The sequence below is a fragment of the Myodes glareolus genome, chromosome 22, assembly GCF_982192425.1.
Source record: "Myodes glareolus chromosome 22, mMyoGla1.1, whole genome shotgun sequence".
In the NCBI taxonomy this organism is placed as follows: domain Eukaryota; kingdom Metazoa; phylum Chordata; class Mammalia; order Rodentia; family Cricetidae; genus Myodes; species Myodes glareolus.
Window position 1 is genome coordinate 5092189 of NC_142047.1, and position 18761 is coordinate 5110949.

The window sequence follows — 18761 nt, forward strand, 5'->3', positions numbered from 1 at the left end:
AGGGACTGGGTTAACTGACAACATCCTGAAGCTGTCTCCAAATGCTGGTGAGAGTTCGGTTTAGTGGAGTGGAAGTCCTAGGAGAGGGCCCAGCAAAGTTACAGTCACAGCCAGACTGGTTTCCTTGTTGGAGAAACTTTCAAGTACACAGAACTGCTGAAATGTTTTTAAATAATTTTCCAACAGCTGGACATTGTAGCTCATACCAATAATCCTGAGCTACACAGGAGAACACATACATCTCTCTGTGTGTTTGTGTGTATGTGTGCTCAAAAGTTTTATTTTCATAATTTTTAGCCCAAGGTACTGGAGAGACAACTTAGTGGTTAATAGAGCACTTGTTGCGAGTCTTTTCCTGTCCCGCCAGCCTGCTCCCAAATCACGACTTATTAATTATGAAAGCTCAGCCTAAAGCTTTGGCTTGTTTATAACTAGGTTTTATAACTTAAATTAACCCATCTATATTAATCTACATTCTGCCGTGTGGCCCGTAGCTGTTACCTCCCCTCCTACACATCCTGCTTGCTTTCTGCTGGCAACTCTGCCTTCTTCTTCCCAGCATCCTCTCTGCCCTTAAAAATCCTGCCAAGCTATTAGCCATTCAGTTTTTTATTAAAACAATCTGAATGACACATCTGCACAGTGTACAGAAAGACTGTTCCATAACATGCACTTTTTCTACACATCTGCACAGTGTACACAAAGACTGTTCCACAGCACACACTTTTTCTACACATCTGCACAGTGTACACAAAGACTGTTCCACAATCACACTTTTTCTCTTGGAGAAGACCCAGATTTTGTTCCACACACACAGAGAGGCTCACAACCATGTGTGACTGCAGTTTCAGGGAATTGATGCCTTGGTGCACATACATACATACATACCTGCATGCATACATACATACATACATGAAAAGCATTCATACATATAGAAAATAAAAATAAATCTCTTTTTAAAAATTCTAACCCAAGATTCTTAGAATCAGATCTGCCCATTTTAGGAGTTGTATTTACACAAATTCTAGTTTATTTTGTTCCACAGCTGGAGAAGATGCATAGAATTCATGGGCAAGAATTGATAGTGGTTGGTGGTCCTGTATGTGTGATGCCCAGGTAGCTCCTTGTCGCCTCCATTCAGCCCACTGTTCAAGGCTGACTTTGAGGCATGCACTTATTTTTGTTTTTAGAGGCAGAATACAGAGTTGCATTTCTTTCCTAAAGTATAGTCAAGTATAATCTTACTTGATGATACTTGATTATTCAAAATAAGATACAATCATTAAATGAATAAAATCATATTACAGAATTTTTCTGCCAAGGTATATTGTAGTGATAATACCAGTATCACGCCAAAATATTGTCCCTGCTTCTACTCCTTTGAAAGTACCTTTCTGTACATTAAATCTAATGTGCAAAATAATGCAGGGTAGTGTGTTTGTAAGGTAGCCAGCTTATTTTCATGAAGTTCAAGCTATATTGAGTACGCAGTCTTCCTCTTTTGGAGAGGAATTTGGAAACACTAAAGTTCTACTATGTAATGCAGAACAAAGGACTAACAATGTACTCGTTGATGACAAACTCAGTGCCATCTGAAGCTCTCTGGAGCAGGTGACTGGAGAAGAGGAAGCTGTTTGCTTGGGCCAATAGTGCCCCAGAGTCTGAGCAAAGCATCAGGGTTTGGCTTCCTCCCGTACCAAATCCTTCATAAACATGAGGGTAACTCCTTACAGACATTACGAGAATTAGCAAGAAGTAGCTCAGCTCTTGTGTGCAGAAACTCTCGCAGAACAGAACTGCGAGGACCGCCAGGTCCTTCAGCAAAGGGTTAAAGGACTCTGTTTAGACCTACAGGGCAGGAGTTGTTTCCTTCAGTCTGTTTCCACACAATCCCTCCTAGGTGCTTTCAGATGGAGTTGGAGTCTCTCGTGTGTAGAGATTGTGTTAACACGTCTTAGTAACAAACACTTTGACACAAAGGTGTTTACTTCTCATGTTCAGCACTAGGCAAGTCGCTTCTACCTTGTGAACATCTGCTTTGTCTCTCCTCTGCCCTGGTGCGCTAGCCTATATATAGAAATGATGATAGTAAGATAGTTTTTGTCTTGAACATTCATTTTAAGCACCTGATGCTTTCTTACTTCTTTCAACCACAACGAACCATGATTTCTCTAGAAATACTTTCTCCAAATATAAATATAGTTTTAAAGAATTTACCTCCACATAGTACTTCATGCTTTGGGAACTCTGGCGTGGTTCATTCCTATGTCCATGCAAGCTTGGAATTATTTGTGGTATTTGGGTTTTGCCAGTGAGAAGCTTGAGCCTGAGAGGTTCCAGGACACAGGCCTCTGAGCTGTGTGGCACTAGCCCCTCCATGGCAAAGCCAAAAGTGCCTGCTCCCCTGTGGAGCCAAAAGTGTGCCTCCCTAACAGATGGGTTAGGACTGCAAATGTATCTGAGTAGCTGGGAGCTGCTCTGTCCATAAGGCGCTTGCCCGACAAGCACCAGAGCCTGAGTTTGATTCCCAGAACCCGCTTTGATAGCCAGGTGCAATGTCTGCTTGTTTATCCTCCTCATGCTGGAGAAGCAGCGATAGGTAGATGCCTGGGCTCAAACAACCAGGTTTCACCTGCTCGGAAAGCTGACTGTGAGACACCGCAACTCAAAACCACAAGGGGGACGGTACCTTCCTTCTCAGGATGTCGTCCTGACATACAGAGTTGTCCTCTAGCCTCAACATGGCCACATGCACTTGTGCACATGCACACGCACACACACACACACACACAGACACACACACACGCGGGTGCACGCGCACACACACAATGCATAGGAGAACTCTTTCAGAAGCCAATAAGTGCATATTTGTATCAACCACCTGAGCACCCTAATTTGTAGTCTCCTTAATATACTTCCTCTCTCCCCACTTTTTGAGATCTTCACAAATGCCATATTTAACTTGGAAGCCTCTTAATAATCTTACCATCTGTAAATTACGAGTGTCCCCTCTACTTACCACTGCCATCATCTGCATATTTGTGTGCCTTTATTTCTGTGCTTTAATTATTTCTCATTCCTTTTCCTTCTCTTTATTTTTTTATTACGAAATACATATTGAGTAGCACTTGTCTATCATTATTTCTGACTTTTAAAAGGCTTGTTTGAACATAGGTCCTCTGTTTAAGAATCTTGTACTTAACAGAATGACAAAACTGAACTGAGCCTCCCCCACGCCTACACATAGAAATTTTGCACAAATGAAAACACAAAACCCTCTTAAAGACGTGGGCAATCTCCAAAGGAGGGGCAAGCGGAGCTGGAAAGTAGCACTCGCCTGGCAGTGCGGAGCCTTCCTTGTAAACACGTGGACCCGTGTTCAGTCCCGGAGCCCATGTGAGAAGCTGAGCATGGTGGTGCCCACTTAGAAGCCAGGACTGGGAAGAAGAAGGCAGGCCCCGAGAGCAGTGGGCTGAGGCCAATGAAAGGCCAAGCATCAAGCAGCAAGGGGGCTGGCACCTGAAGAACACAGCTGAGGTCCTCTGGTCTCCATGCCCAGCATGGAGTGGTGGGGGAGGGGACAGGTCTGCATAACTGCGCTCTAAAGCTCCAGTTAGCCAACAGATGAGTGGGTGCAGACATCTGCTTTAGGGGTGTATGTTAGCACACAAACAGGAAAGGGACTTTTGTTCCAGCTGGGTTAGAACCTGTGGTAGAGACCCATGCGTAAATCCAGGGCTCTGCCACCAGAACAATTAGACCCAGCTCCTCTGTGCCTGCCCAGGGACCTGGCAGTGAGCAGAAGGAAATGAAGAGCACAGCCTACACCCTTGAGTGAAGTCCAGATTTCAACTACGTGGGTCCTACCCAAAGTGCTGAAGCTGAGAAATTAGCAATAAAAACTCCTCCAGAAGAAGTAAAGCACTTACACTCATGGCAGTTCTAAATGCCAAGACTTCCCGGAGAGTTCCTTCCCCAAGCTGGTACCCAAATAGGTTCACACAGAAGACTGTGTGCCAAAGTGATGTGTGTAGATGTGCATGCTGGCACCCTAAAAACGAACCGAGAACTACAAAAGAGGCCGTAAAAGAAGCATGATGAGATGTCTGGTGATGGAAAAGGAGACAACGACCTTGAGAAGAAATGCCTTATGGGAAGCCACAGATGACAGAAAATGTCAAGAATGAGAGCGAATTTATTGTAGAGGAAGCAATGAGAAAGGTGTAGTGTCCCCCTAGCAGAGCTCCATGATGAGACCGGGGCGAGCCGCTGGCTGAAGAGGCAGTAACAAAGGACATTCCAGGATTTAAAACTGCCTGCTTGTCACAACAGCCCTGTGCCTTCAACAGAACAGACGAGAACCAGTCCATCCCACACACCATAGTGAATGAGCAGGCATAAGAAAAAGAAATAAACGTCGTGCTATCAGAGAAAATTTAAGTTAGTGATGAGAGAATTACTAACTATATGAAGTTCTCCCCAAAGCCATGAAGAAGGTCTGTGCTTCATGGAATATTAGCCTCAACGTACTGAGAGAAATTACTTGTCAGCCTAGAAGTCTGCAGCTTTAGATGGTACTCACCAAGCAGACAGTTAAAGCCACTTTGAAACTATTGAGACTCAGAACTTCAGCTGAAGGAATCACTGAAACATGCTCTTGAATAAGGAAGAAATTAAACCCAGGAATGAAGCATGATGGACAAGAAGCCAAGGCACCGCTACATCCAAACACACGGGTGGGGCTGCCCTGGAGCCACGTGGCAGAGTGTTTGCCTGCCTGGCCTGTGTAAGGCCCGGTTCCCTCCTCCTCAGCACTGCAGAAGGGGTTGGGGGATATTGATAAACACATTGGCGAAGCTGAAAACAAAAGCAGTGCTTGAGAGAGAGGCAAAGTCGTTTAGGTGGTGACTTGAAACTCTGGCAGATTGTAAGCCCCACAGAGCGCTAGCGTGGAGAGCGGGAAGGGGAGAAAGGATGAGTGCGCCCAGAGCTCCCTGCTCCTCGGGGGAGATCTTCTGGCTGACTTTAGACTTTAACTATGCAAGTTCTTCATTCAAAAAATAATTTAGCTATGCAAGTTCTTCATTCAAAAATAATCATTAGACGTGTTAAAATAGAATGTGCACCTTCTAAACGCAGTCACGATAGACAGAAGTGGGGGGGGGGTCAGAAAGCCGATGCATCCAGTTCAAGGAAGGCACGAGCAAGAAGGAACAGAGGGGGAGGGGAGCTTAAATGGCAGGAAAATCCAAGCATGTGTAGTCATCATAATAAATGGAAACAGATTAAACTGAGCTATTAAAGAGGCAAATGCTTGGGAATGGATAATGGCAAAACTTGGAGGCACTCAGATTTTTTAAATTTGGCTTTTTGCTGATTAGATACATGTGGCAGTTTTTAAACCAAAGGATTAAAGTTGGAGAGAAGACACCAGGCAAGTCCTAGCAAGAAAGAGGAAAATAGGAGAGGAAGAAGGAGAAGGCGGCATGAAAATAAAGCAAACAAGCTAAAGAAAAAAACTGTTGAGAATAAAAGGGTGGAAAGCTTGGCGTATGGGCAAATGCCTGGTACTCCAGACATTGGGAGGTTGAGTCAGGAGAATCGCTTGAGCCCAGTGTGTGGTCAACACCGGCCTGTCTCTTGGTGGGGGTAGCTTAGTTGGCAGAATGGATGCCTAGTTTTGGTCCCCAGCACCATATAAATGGATATGGTGGCCAGTGTCTGTCATTCTGCTGCTTTAGGGGTGGAGGCAGAAGGATGAAAACTTCAGGTTCATCCTCAGCCACACAGCAAGCTTGAGGCCATTCTGAGCTACGTGAAACCTAACAAATAGCAATACTTGTTATTGTTACTGAGACAGTGTTACTTGATAGAAGGATATAAACAGAATAGTACAGGTAGAAACGTGAGGCGGCAAATCCCCAAGAAGAATTGGTCAGTAACCATTTGGAAAAACACGTTGGGTTGGTGACACTAGAGCAGAAATCAAAGCAACTCTGAGTTACCCTGTACCATGTGCTCACCAGATGGCGAGATAACCGGCAGGGTGTGGGAGGAAAGGTTCTGCTATGGCCTGCTGGTAAGGACTACTAATGGCTGCAGAAAGCCTGGGTGAGCGGTTCTGGACCAAGTTCTTTGTGACAGCAATAAAGAGCTGAAAATCCTGTGTCCCCACCACTGAAGATCGGTTTTGTGAGTTGTGATGGCTCAGTGGTTAACAACATGGTCTGCTCTTACAGAACACCTGAGTTTAGTCCCCCAGCACCCATGCCAGGCGGTTCATGCCTATAACTCATGTCTAAGAGATCTGACACCCCCTGGCTCCCATGGGCGCTGCTTACACACACACACACACACACACACACACACACACACACACAAGCTTGAAGCAGCCAGAGTGCCTCCACTTAGAGCCTCTGATACTAAAATAGTTACATCTCATACTTTAAGTGTGGAGTGGAAATTAATTACTGAGGAGGACGTCATCTCTAGTTTCAAATCTTTGCATGACCTTACAGGAGTAAGTTGTTTTATACACACACACACACACACACACACACACACACACATACATGTAGTACATTCATCTGAAAACAGATGATAATCCCTCAAGTTGGTTGCTTCCATCTTGAATAAGGAAGAAGTGGTTCAGATAACTACAGGAAGAGAGGGGAAGAGAGGTTAGGCCTCAACTGTGCTGTGTTGAAATGTTTAAAAATCTAAAGCAAGTATTGCAGTGGTGTTAGCATTTGTTATGTGCTTAATTCTCGGTGGTAGATCTACAAGTTTTTATTACTCTGTGTGTGTATGTGTGTGTGTGTGTGTGTGTGAGAGAGAGAGAGAGAGAGAGAGAGAGAGAGAGAGAGAGGAAGTATGCCATATTTTCCTGTGTCCCTGGTGTTCTTTGGCACCTCAGGGCAGCATAGGTGCATCCTGGGAGGAGGTTGCAGGGCAGGTGTTCACCTGCATGGTACCCCTGGAGAAGGGTGCCAGCCTTGTGGCCCCTCCTGATCCCTTGGTTTTCAAGTCCTTTCCTGTTTCACCCACCATCCCTCACTATCTACACAAGGCCTCCCAGCAGGCACTTCTTTTCTGAAAAGCTACTCAAAACAATGAGATGCCTTGTTTGACCCTCAAGGAAAGAGAGAAGAAAGACCTCCTTGTTGTATGGCATGAATTTTTCTAGAAATATTTGGGTAGTGGAGTGAGAAATGGGTTGGCTGTGTGGATGGAAACATTTCTATATATAGTGACAAGCTGCCATGTTGCTCTCTCTCTTGGTTAGGGCCAATTCTACCTGAGGTCTTCACCTTACTAAATTGCCTTTAATTCCCTGTATCATGTCTGTTGGTGAAGTCAGTAACAGACATACTCATGGCCTCTGTAAGGAAGGCCGTGCAGAAATAGGCATGGTCATGGCTGCCTTCTGCTCGCTGCATCTAACCCGGTCCTTTCCAAACGTCAGTCAGTGTGCCACACCTGCAGTCAAAAGGAGCGCATTCTGGGGCTTCAATGCACATCACCACAGCGGCCCTGCTTCGTGGACATCTCCTCCCAGAACCGCCACCCACAATTTAATCTGGAAGGAAGCTACGGCATCCTGTCAGAGCTCTGCCATGTGGTCACAGGGCGCTAGTCAGTGGCTCAGTAGGGCTGTAGAAGCACATGACTCAGTCCCTCAGAAAGGCATTTGATTTGTCTTTAAAATGCACGTCTGCTTTGTGTTGAAGCCACGGGGGGGGGGGGGGGGGATGTGGCTCAGAGTTCTGGTTAAGGGGCCTGGGCTGCCAGCCTAGACATAGTGGTGACCTATCTGAGACGTGTACGGCTGCTTTTCCTTTGCAGAGAGAAGATGCATCAGTCTGCCATGTATGAACTGTGCCAGGGGATGCGCCAGATCAGCCTTCAGTTCGTGCGGCTGCAGCTGACCTTTGAGGAGTACTCCATCATGAAGGTTTTGTTGCTGCTGAGCACAGGTACATTGATGCCCACCCTGGCATCCTTCTACATTGTCAGAGAGTGGCCCATTTATGATGCTCAGGTAGTTGGTACCCAGCCCCTGAACAGAGATGCAAAAGAGATGGAAGGAGGATAGTTCGAGTCTTGAATGAGCTAAATTAGTTGCTGGTGATAAAATTATGTATATATTAAGCAGTGGAGCACTTCAGGCCTTCACTACCCAGCCTTTTGTTAAGTGTCCTTTCAGGGTCCGGTGCCAGCTCGAACCATAAATTATTTCCCCAGACCAGAGGGGAGACATGGGAATAAAGACACAACTCACATGGCTCTATTGGGAAGGAGATTTTCAGTGATCCCCTCATGAAATCCTGAGTTCACATCCTGAAAATCACCCCACATTTATTCTTCAAATAACTTTTATACCAAAAAGTTAAGTGAGAGGGAAATTCACTACCATTGTCTCCTAGGTAACCAGGCGAATGTCCATGCCTTTGTCCACACCTTTCTATGCCCATTTTGTCACATCTTCCTATCTTCCTGCTCTGTATCCCAGCTCTGTCATGTAGGCCGAATTAACATCTCTATCCTGGGCGTCCTCCAAATTACAAAGAAAGAGCAGAACAACATTAGCATATCCCGGTCCTTTGTTTAGGATGGCGACATCCTGTCTGGAAGGCTTTGTGACCACCTTCTGTGTGGCCAGGTAAATTTGACCTGTAAATTTGACCACCATACAATGTAGGGCCTGTGAAATTTACAGCTGGCCTGTAAATTTGACCACCATACAATGTAGGGCCTGTGGAATATTGCCCCACAGTATCCGGTTGTGAATATGTACGATTACTTGATTTTTGCCCTTAGGAAGCTTATTCCATAAGACAAGTTCAGAGATAACTTGAATTCACTGAGAGACATGGTGATCTGCTACGATTAGAGGTAAAAGGTGTGACGGTGGCTCAGAGAAGACACTTCCATTCTATAGACGAGGGGCAGCGCATAGCCCGGCTGGATCTTCCGGGCTTTGTAATGGCTCTAGACGGGCTATGAGAAGTGTGCTGTCTCTTCATGACATTCTCTTGGCAAGATGGGGGAGCATGTGTAGGGTGGGGATGGGGACTGAAGGAAGATGTTAGTATTAATTTCAAGTATTTTATGCATGTATTCAGTAAATTTTCAGGATGCATCAGATGATGCTGCACTAGGGAATAAAATAGGGATGTCAGTTTGACCAGGCTTGTTCAATGCCCAATGAGAAAATCCAAACCTTATCAGGCAGGCAGACTAAACACGACAAGGCCAAACCTTTCGACAGGGTTTGTGACAGGGTCAGTGCTGCCTTCCGTGGTTCTGTGAAGGTGTACCAGCAGGCAAGTGAGTTTAAAGAGAAAGGCTGAGGAGCAGAAGGGACATGGCCATCCCCAGAAGCGCTGGTCACATGATGAGCGGGAACTAGTCTGTCTGTTCAGGACTGTGAGAGCTGGTCTCAGGGACCACCCAGATGGGAGAGGAAAGCAGATCACAATAAAACAGACGTGGTGTAGTCAGTACAGGAGAGGCCACTCACGAGCATGCCGGAGTGTGAGTTTTGTAGAGTATAATGCAGTGACATTTCATTTAATTTTAGTAAATAAAGCTTGCCTGAAGATCAGAGGGTAAAACAACCCACTGGTCAGTGTTACAGACCAGGCAGTGGTAGCACACCCCTTTAATCCCAGTAGCCACACTAGTTGCCATAGAAACCTGGTGCATGCCTTTAATCCCAGCTGGAGAGGGTTATAATACAGGAAGAGAGAGTTCTCACTCTCAGTCTCATTCTGAGATCCCTGGAGGCAGGATCGCCATTTCGGACCAAGGTAGAGGTAAGAGCCGGTGGCTGGCTGCTTTGCCTTTCTGATCTTCAGGTTGAACCCCAATATCTGTCTCTGGATTTCTAATTTTCCTGGTACATTATAAATGAATTCTATTTTTTGGTTGGTTAATCTTTTATACCACACTGTGTCCTGTTGGAAAAGGCCAGAAGATGGGGAAATTTTGACACCAGAACACAAAAGTCAAGTTCGAAACATAAATAATATTATTATTCATAGTTGAGACTCAATGGTAAGTAGAATTTCTATGTATGTTAGAATTTTTTATAGTAACTGACTTTTATTGGGACAAAAATATAGGTCATTAAAAACTAAAATTGACTATAAATCAATTATTTTAGATCAGAGACATGTGAGACAGGAATATTCCTCATCGACATTTTACATTAACTTTTATTTTATTTAGTATATTTTACTTAGAATATTATTATATTATGTCCTCCCTTCCTTCTTCTCCTTCCAACCCCTCCCATTCCCTTCACTGCAGTCTCCCTCTCAAATTTACGGCCTCTTTTTCTTTAACTATTATTGTTACATATACATATAGATACACAAATATATAAATACAATCTGGTGGGTCAATTTGGGGGGACTGATCACTTTATGTGGGATAAACAAGTAGGGGGCTCATCCTGGGGAGAGGCTGATTCTGCCTCTCTCCACAATTACAATTACTAGCCCCCTGTAGTTTGCTCTCTGGGTGTGGGACTCCGAGATTTCTCCCCTTCTGCTTTAGGATGCTGTCTATTGATAGTGTTTGTTCAGGTCTTGTTTAGGCAGCCGTTCCTAGATGACACAGGCTCACAGCAGACTGCCTGGCCCTCTGTGACTGAATGTCTGACAGACACAACTCAAGGAAAGATTAGCTTTGACTCACTGTGTCAGACATGGTTGTTGACCCTGCATGTGACAGAGGAGCTTCTTCTCAGCAGACAGAAAACAGGGAGGGACAGGAAAGGGACAACCCTCACCGACTTACTTCCTCTAGTTAGGCCCACCTAAGTCTTCAGGAAGCCCTAAAGAGTGCCACCAGCTAGTGAATGTGTTCAAACATGAGCCTGTGAAGGACACATTCTAGTCAAGGCCATTTCCTGAGTAAAGAACAAAGACCCAGTAGAGCCTTGTTAAAGGCATAGCAGCGGCAGAGGGACAGAGTGTCAGGGAGTCAGGAGCGGGGTGTGACCATAAGGTCCCAAGACAGATACGACTGGTGTTGTGGCCTGAGCAGAGAAGGCTGAGAAACGGAAAGAAGACAGCTGAAACTGACCGTCGGGCAGATGGGAACTTCTATAAACAATTTTGAGGGGAGACAAAAGCTGATGAAATTAGGTACCCCAGGATATGGGGGGGGGCAGCAGTAGCCTTGGCAAAGCATTAAGTGCTTGTTTCTGAAACAACCATGCAAGAATTTCCAAATAGAGAAGGCAGCATTTGAGGAAGCTCACCAGGGACAGAGGTGAGAGCCAGGGCAATGGCAGGAGACAACGTAGGGAGGAACACTCTGAGCCGAGGACAGCAACCACGGAGGAAACCGAGAGGCGGCAAGGGTGTCATGGCGAGTAGGGTAGACTAAAGAAAACGGGGGTGAAGAGGAAGGTATGTGTGGTCCACACCCAGCCCCACTCGTGCTCCATAAAAGAGGGAGAGTCTTCCCGAGGAATGAGGCTAGAATTGGGTGGCTCAGAGCAGAGTAGACAGGCAGAGGTAAAGCTGGTTCTGAGGAGCGAGCCTGAAGCAGGAGGTCAGGGCGGAAGGACTGTGGGTGACAGCCTGCCCTCGTGAATGTGGAGCCTCCCGGTTTAGTGTGTCTCCCATCCACTGTCTAGTGTAATACTCACAGTGCCCCTGAGAGTCCGAGAGCCCCCTTAGAAGGTGTTTGTTGGTGTCCTGCGTGAGTGAGGACCAGGACTCAGGGCTTCTGCTTCCCTGAAGCCGATGCCTTCCTGCTTTCCCGGGGACCCACTTGCTGAGGTGGGTGGCAGCAGCAGGAGCCAGGGAGGATGGGGCAGGCTGCTTGGCTCCCAGGGTAGCCTGGCAGGGGTGGCCACTCCACAGCTGTGACTGTTGTGGAGGCTGCTCTTGGCCTCTTATCTTCAGTAAATCTCATGCCCAGGGCAGCGTTCAATCTGCCCAGGTTACCCCAGGCCCAGCCATTCCTCACTAACTGCACCCAGCCCATTCGCTGTGAGTGGGAAAAACAGGCCTTCTCTTGCTCCACATCCACCGAGGGGCTTCCCCACTGGCCAAATATTCCTCCCCAGAGCACAACTTTGCAAAAATTACCCTTCAATATAGTAGAAGTGATTTTATCTCATTTTGAAACCACACTGCTCACTAGTCGTGTTTAGAAACAATGTTTCCCTAAAGCATTAGATGAAGATAGACTTACAGTGAAAAGTGTTTGCTAATGCCCTGCCTCTAATTCTTTGCAGATTTGACTCCTCGGCTGTAGCTCATGCTTATCCTGTTTACCCAGTCACCCTTTCAGCCTCTAGCAGCTGCTGACGTCACTTTTAAACTACCTGAATTCATTTATTAGCTGCCAACCTGCTTAATACTTTCAATTCTGAAAAAGTGAAATTATAAGGCAGGAATGCCTAAGGGGTCTTGAAATCCCAGAAGCTGCAGGCTTTGGCTGGCTCGCTCAGCTCCTCCGTGACAGACTGTGAGGCTGCTCTTGAGGCAGCTAAGTTTTATAAAGGATGACCAGCTCTCAGAGTTTAGCGGTGATATCAGAAGAATCTCACATTCTTTGCTTAGAGAGGAAAGCAGTCCGACTTCAACCTTATGGCTCTCGCTCTTCTCCAGCATGGAGGTTCTGGAATTATTCCAACAGGCCTGCTGCACTTAATAAGTAAATTCAGAAATTCTGGGCAGACATCCAAAATTCAAGGTTTTGCTTAACTTCCCTTTATTTGTTGATTTGTTTCAACTCCTAAAAAAAATGTGGCTGGGAAATTGAGGCGATATACCCCAGTGTATTGTATTTACAGCAATAAAATGTGTAACTGTTAATATTTGATACGAGGCGATATAATTCTGATTCTTTGATAATACAACTATCAGAAATACAGAGGGCTTTGGTTACTCCAGTTGATATACCAAGTAGTGCCTCAATAGCGAATGGAATGCTGTCTTTATTGGTAGATGGTTTTTTTCAAGTACGGTCTCCAGCTCACATAAGTGTTCATCAAAGAAAGACTTACTTTAAATGGCTTTGATACCTCCAAAAGCTGGTAAAGTGTTGCCGGGCATCACAGGCTGGCCTTGGCAAGCTTGCAGCTTCCTTTCCAAAGTTTCAAGTCCCTGTTAAAGGCTAGTGGTTGGTGGATCCAGCCTCCCTGCCGGTGTGCTGGTTACTGCCAGTTTGATTTTTGAAACTTTGAAAAATAAATCATTTCTTAGGGGCTGGAAAAAATGATTCAGGAGTTAAGGACACTTGTTTTGCAGAGGACCCAGGTTTGGCTCCCTGCACCCATATACTGGTTCACAACCGTTGGAAACTCCGGTTCTAGGGATCTGATGCCTTCTTTTGACCCCTATGGGCACCAACCGTGTCTATGGTATACATACATACATGCAGGCAATGGCACTCATACATATAAAATAAAAAAATTCTGTTTTGAAAACATAAAATGATTTCTTAAATAACTCTTACTATTAAAGTCAGATATTTAAGTCACAGCTGTTGTTTGGCAAGCCTCAAGGATATACATGGTGGCTTTCAGAGATTTGTTGTCCTACAAAAGCAGATGTAAGGAAGTAAAAGTCAAAAACCTCGATAGCATCATGACAGAGGTTGATTTGTAAACTAATTCGCATCTTTGTTTATGAGAACAAGGTTAATTTGGAGGCAGTGGTCCACCTGGGATACAGGGCTCTCAGGAACTCTCTGGAGCCTCCCTAAAGTGCTAATCACCCAAGAAATCACTGTTTATTCCAGTTACAAAAAAATTAGTAAATAGTAGGTTTAATCAAGAAGTAAAAAGGTAAGAGCAGTTTGAAAATGACAGTGCTAATGTCACAAGATGAATTTCATGAGGTCTCCATTGCTTAACACCATGGTTCTAGGTGACTGCACCCTTTGTAGGTTTAAAGTCACCTATCGGCCGTTCTGAAAACAAGTTGGAAGCACATTGTCAGAGGCATCTCTAGCTGCAAGGATACAGGTGGCCTCCTCTTTCAATGGGGCATGAAGGTGGGCTTGGGAGCGTGTGGGCATGCAGTGTCGTGACTCCCAAAGCGTTCGCTATCGGGTAGGGTCTGGCTAGGGAGGCCCGGGGCTCTGTGCACATAAGACAAGTACACTGTACTCTGCCATGAGCTCCATCCACAGCTCCCAAAACACTCTTTGGAAATGAACTTTCTGTTTCAGTGTAAAGACCTAGTTGCTAAAGAAAACAAAAGGAGGAAATATGATTCTTCATTTTTCATTTCATCAAAGTTAAAAGTGAGCACTACTTCTCACTAGAGTACAGAACAGTGTTGGCGTTAGCCCCCCCCCCCCCCACACACACACACACCAGACCAACGCGCACTTCTGCGATGATGTAATCTCCATGGTCAGGGGGTCCTGGGCAGTCACAGAAGCTGTCGGTTCAGCATTGTCCATGTACGTGGCCAGCTCCATGGTGTCTGCAATTGAACTTGAATATGATAATGCTGCCTCAGCTTAGAATGTCCCACGATGCTGAAATATGTTTTCCTGCCTCTGGGGCATTGATAAGCTGGGTTTTAGAAGACACTCAGAAGACAGGCCACACAACCCCGTATGGGGCATGGTATTTAGGAGGTAGACATTAAAAATGGGTTTGAACTGCCATTTGTTTATTTTACACTCCTTAGTAATGAATCAACTTACATCCCAATTTCCTTGTCTACAAAGTCAGAATAAGAGAGAGCTATGCAATAATATTGGTGTCAGGACAAAATGAGTTAATGTACGCAAAGTAATAACCCATATCTAATAAGCAAGTTATCATTCTTTTGTGTGTATGAGAACAAATGTTTGCCGAGGATGTCACTGCCATATTTATTCATAATTACAATTAATTTTGACTTAGTCCAGCCTCATAATCAATATGTGAGCTTAAAATATTAGAGGTTATAGAACTGCAGAGATGCCAAAGCTGTGTTTTTCACGTGGTGAAACGTATGTTTGTATTCCTTAACACAGTTCCAAAAGATGGCCTCAGAGCCCAAGCTGCATTTGAAGAGATGAGGACAAATTACATCAAAGAACTGAGGAAGATGGTCACTAAGTGTCCCAACAGTTCTGGGCAGAGTTGGCAAAGATTCTACCAACTAACCAAGCTTCTAGACTCCATGCATGATGTAAGTAGAGCCTTTGATCTCCCCAAAGTCAATGTTCAGTAACCCCCTTCGCCCCCCACACACAATTTGACCCAAAAAAAAAGCAAGATAGTTGGATTCACATGACTGTTGGAAGAACTGGACTGAAGTGTCCGAAGGAGATTGCAAGAGTTAAAATCCAGCTAAGGTGACGATTCTTTTTCTAACCCTTGGGAAGGGCCTGTGTACAGAGGGTACGGCTGGCTCTGTGCCGTGGACCAGGGAAGCTCCTCAGATTTGCTGCAGGTGTCAGATAGAGTTTCACTTTTTTGTTTGCCGTTTAGGAAATGTTTGGTTCATCAAAATGTTTGCTTTAACATTGCATAAATAGTGACCATCTTCCACAACTGTTAATCTAACAATCCAATCTTTCACAAACATTATTAGTGGTCCAGGGCCAGCTTGGATCATCTCAATCGTTGCCAAACTTTGAATCCTATATTCATTATTCTTCATAGGAGGCATCGCTCTTGCTCTGGGTAAATACAGAAAGCAGATTCCGAGTTTGTTTCTGGTTTCATCCATCAGGGGTATAGCTGCCACGCTGGCTGGCAGCCTTCGCAACACACCAATCAGATAACTCGCCCTCTTTCTTCTTTCTCTTTGCAAACGGCTTTTCCACCTCTTGCAGCAAGAACCTTGTATGTGGTTGTGCTCGGTGGGTTCCTCATATCCGAGGAGTTTCCACACCTTTCGGAGAGTTCATTGTTAAGGCTTGGCTTGTATGGTTTGAATGATAAATGAGTCTTCTCCGAGAAGGAAAATGTTAACAGACTCAGTGGCCAAGATTATAGTACTATTCCTGTTGCAGCAGAAGTCAGTTTATACCACTGCAGCGTTCTTTCTCCTGGGCTGATGGCCAAACAGGAGAAGGCCGCTTTCTCGTGCTTTACGTGGATACCTCTGCCTTCTCTGAATGTCTCTGATGAGAAAGAGCAAGTTTCTCTTCAGCTGAGCTCAGAGAGGAATGGGTTGGCCTTAGAGTGCATTTGGTTGGAAACATCTTGGAAATGTGAGATGATGCCTGGCAAGGCTCATGAGTCACCCTGAAGAAAACAGGAGAGGTGTCGCTCCTCTTCCCTGTATGCAATGTTATCACAGCCTGTCACCTGCGTGAGGTCATCAGATGTTCCTTCCCACCGACCTCACTGACTCCCCTTCTCAGCAGAGGTAAAAGTGGGATCTTAAGGTTCATCCTCAGTGAATTCTGTTCTTTGTACAAATGCAACAACAAGTACTATCAAATTTAGTGTGTGGGCCTGGAGAGATGAGTCGGTAAGCGAGAGCGTTTTCTGAGCAAGCACAAAGACCTGAGTTCAAATCCCTAGTGCCCAGCTAAAAGCCTGGCATGACTGCACCCATAGACAGCAAGTTTGTTGGAGCTTGCTGACTGCCAGCCCCGCTCCAGGTCTGTGAGAGACCCTGCTTTAAGGGAGTAGGCCAGAGAGTTACAGAACAGGGCATCCAACATTCCCCCCTCTATCCTCCGCTGTGCTTGGGGAGTAGCTGCGTCATTGGGCTGATTTTCCGTGAAATTCCTCATTATAAATTAGTGTCTTGGGTTTTATTATTTAGATATAGTTGGTGTACAATAAGCTGAACAAATTAAAAATAAGTAGTTTAAGTTTTCCAATAGTCATGCTCCCATGACATTACCACAGCAGCCAAGTTAGTGTCTGCATTCAGCTCTAGAAGTTTCCCCTTCCCTCTGAGGTGGTCCTCCTGCCGTCATTGCTTTCCCTATGGCTTCCTGCTGGTAGGCATCTGTCTGAATTGTACAGTGTTGTGTAGGAGTGTGTCATGTAGAAACATTTGTGTGAGTCTCCTTCGGTAGACATGGCCGTGCTGAGGCTCACCCATGCCATTTCCTGGGACTCTGTGAGCTCCGCCACTGAGGGAATATTCCACAATTCATTTGTGTAGCCCCCATGATGGACATTCGGCATGTTTCTAACTTGGAGTAGTCCTTGTAAATCCTGAATAATTCTGCACCAGTTTTTGTGAAAAGACAGACATATCTCTTTTCTTGGGGGAATACCAGGTAGTGGAATTCCTGGTGAACATTACACTTAAATTTTTGTTTCTTACAAAAAAATGCCAGAATGTCTTCCAAATGGTTACGATTTTACATTCTCATGAGATGTACCTGAGAGTGTTGAATGTCTCTCACCCTAGCTGAGGACACTTGGCAGAGCTATCCGTTTTTAGTTTGGGTGTTCTGTTTGCTGCATGTTGACCATCACCGTGGTTTTTAATTTGCATTTTTTTCTCAATGATATATCATACACATTTACATATACATGATATGTATAATATGATATACGCATATACATATAGTTTGTTTCTTTGTTTTTATTGACTACTCCCCTTCTTCCTCCCCTTTTCCCTTCTAACCCCCCCACCCTCACACTCCCAATTTACTTAGGATATCTTGTCTTCTCCTTCTTAGGTGGATTCATGTATGTCTCTCTTAGGGTCCTTTTTGTTGTCTAGGTTCTCAGGGGTTGTAAACTATAGGCTGGTTGTCCTTAGTTTTATGTCTAATATCCACTTATGAGTGAGTACATACCATGTTTGTCTTTCTGGATCTGAGTTACCTCGCTCAGTATAGTTTTTTCTAGTTCCATCCATTTGCCTGCAAATTTCAAGATGTTATTGTGTAAATGTACCACATTTTCCTTATCCATTTTTCAGTTGAGGAACATCTAGGTTGTTTCCAGGTTCTGGCTGTTATGAATAATGCTGCTCTGAGCATAGCTGAGCATGTGCCTTTGTGGTTTGATATCCTTTTGGTATATGGCCAAAAGTGGTATTGTTGGGTCTTAAGGTACGTTATTTCCTAATTTTCTGAGAAACTGTCATACTTATTTCCTAAATGGCTGTATAAGTTTGCACTTCCACCAGCAATGGAGGAGTGTTCTCCTTATTCCACATCCTCTCCAGAATAAGCTGTCATTAGTGTTCTTGATCTTGGCCATTCTGACAGGTGTAAGATGGTATCTCAGAGTTGTTTTGATTTGCATTTATCTGATGACTAAGGAAGCTGAATATTTCCTTAAGTCAGTCATTTTAGATTCCTCTGTTGAGAATTCTGTTTAGATCTGTACCCCATTTTTCTTATTGGATTATTTGTTCTTTTGATGTCTTGAGTTCTTCATATATTTTAAAGATCAGTCCTCTGTCAGATGGAGGGTTGGTGAAGATCTTTTCCCATTCAGGAGGCTGATATTTTGTCTTGTTGTTTTGTCCTTTGGTTTACAGAGGCTTCTAAGTTTTAGGAGGCCCCTTTTATTAATTGTTGCTATCAGTGTCTGTGCTACTGGAGTTATATTTAAGAAGTGGTCTCCTGTGCCTATGTATTCAAGTGTACTTCCTACTTTCTCTTCTGTGAGGTTCATTGTGGTTGGATTTATGTCAAGGTCTTGAGTTTTGTGCATAGGGATAGATATGGATCTATTTTCATTCTTTACATGTTGATATTCAGTTATGCCAGCAACATTTGTTGAAGAGGCTTTCTTTTTTCCATTGTATAATTTTGACTTCTTTGTCAAAAATCGGGTGTTCATAGGTGTGTGAGTTGAT

General features: G+C 44.6%; 1 protein-coding gene across 6 annotated transcripts in view; it reads left to right on the forward strand.

Moving 5' to 3' along the window:
• The window catches only part of Nr3c2 (nuclear receptor subfamily 3 group C member 2), a 330889-nt gene that overhangs the window by 281167 nt on the left and 30961 nt on the right, over positions 1-18761 (forward strand). For all 6 annotated transcript variants that reach the window (XM_087900467.1, XM_087900468.1, XM_048438236.3 and 3 more), the window contains 2 exons: positions 7846-7976; positions 15004-15161. In XM_087900467.1, the coding sequence (XP_087756593.1) occupies positions 7846-7976; positions 15004-15161 (289 nt within the window). The remainder of the gene's footprint in view (positions 1-7845; positions 7977-15003; positions 15162-18761) is intronic.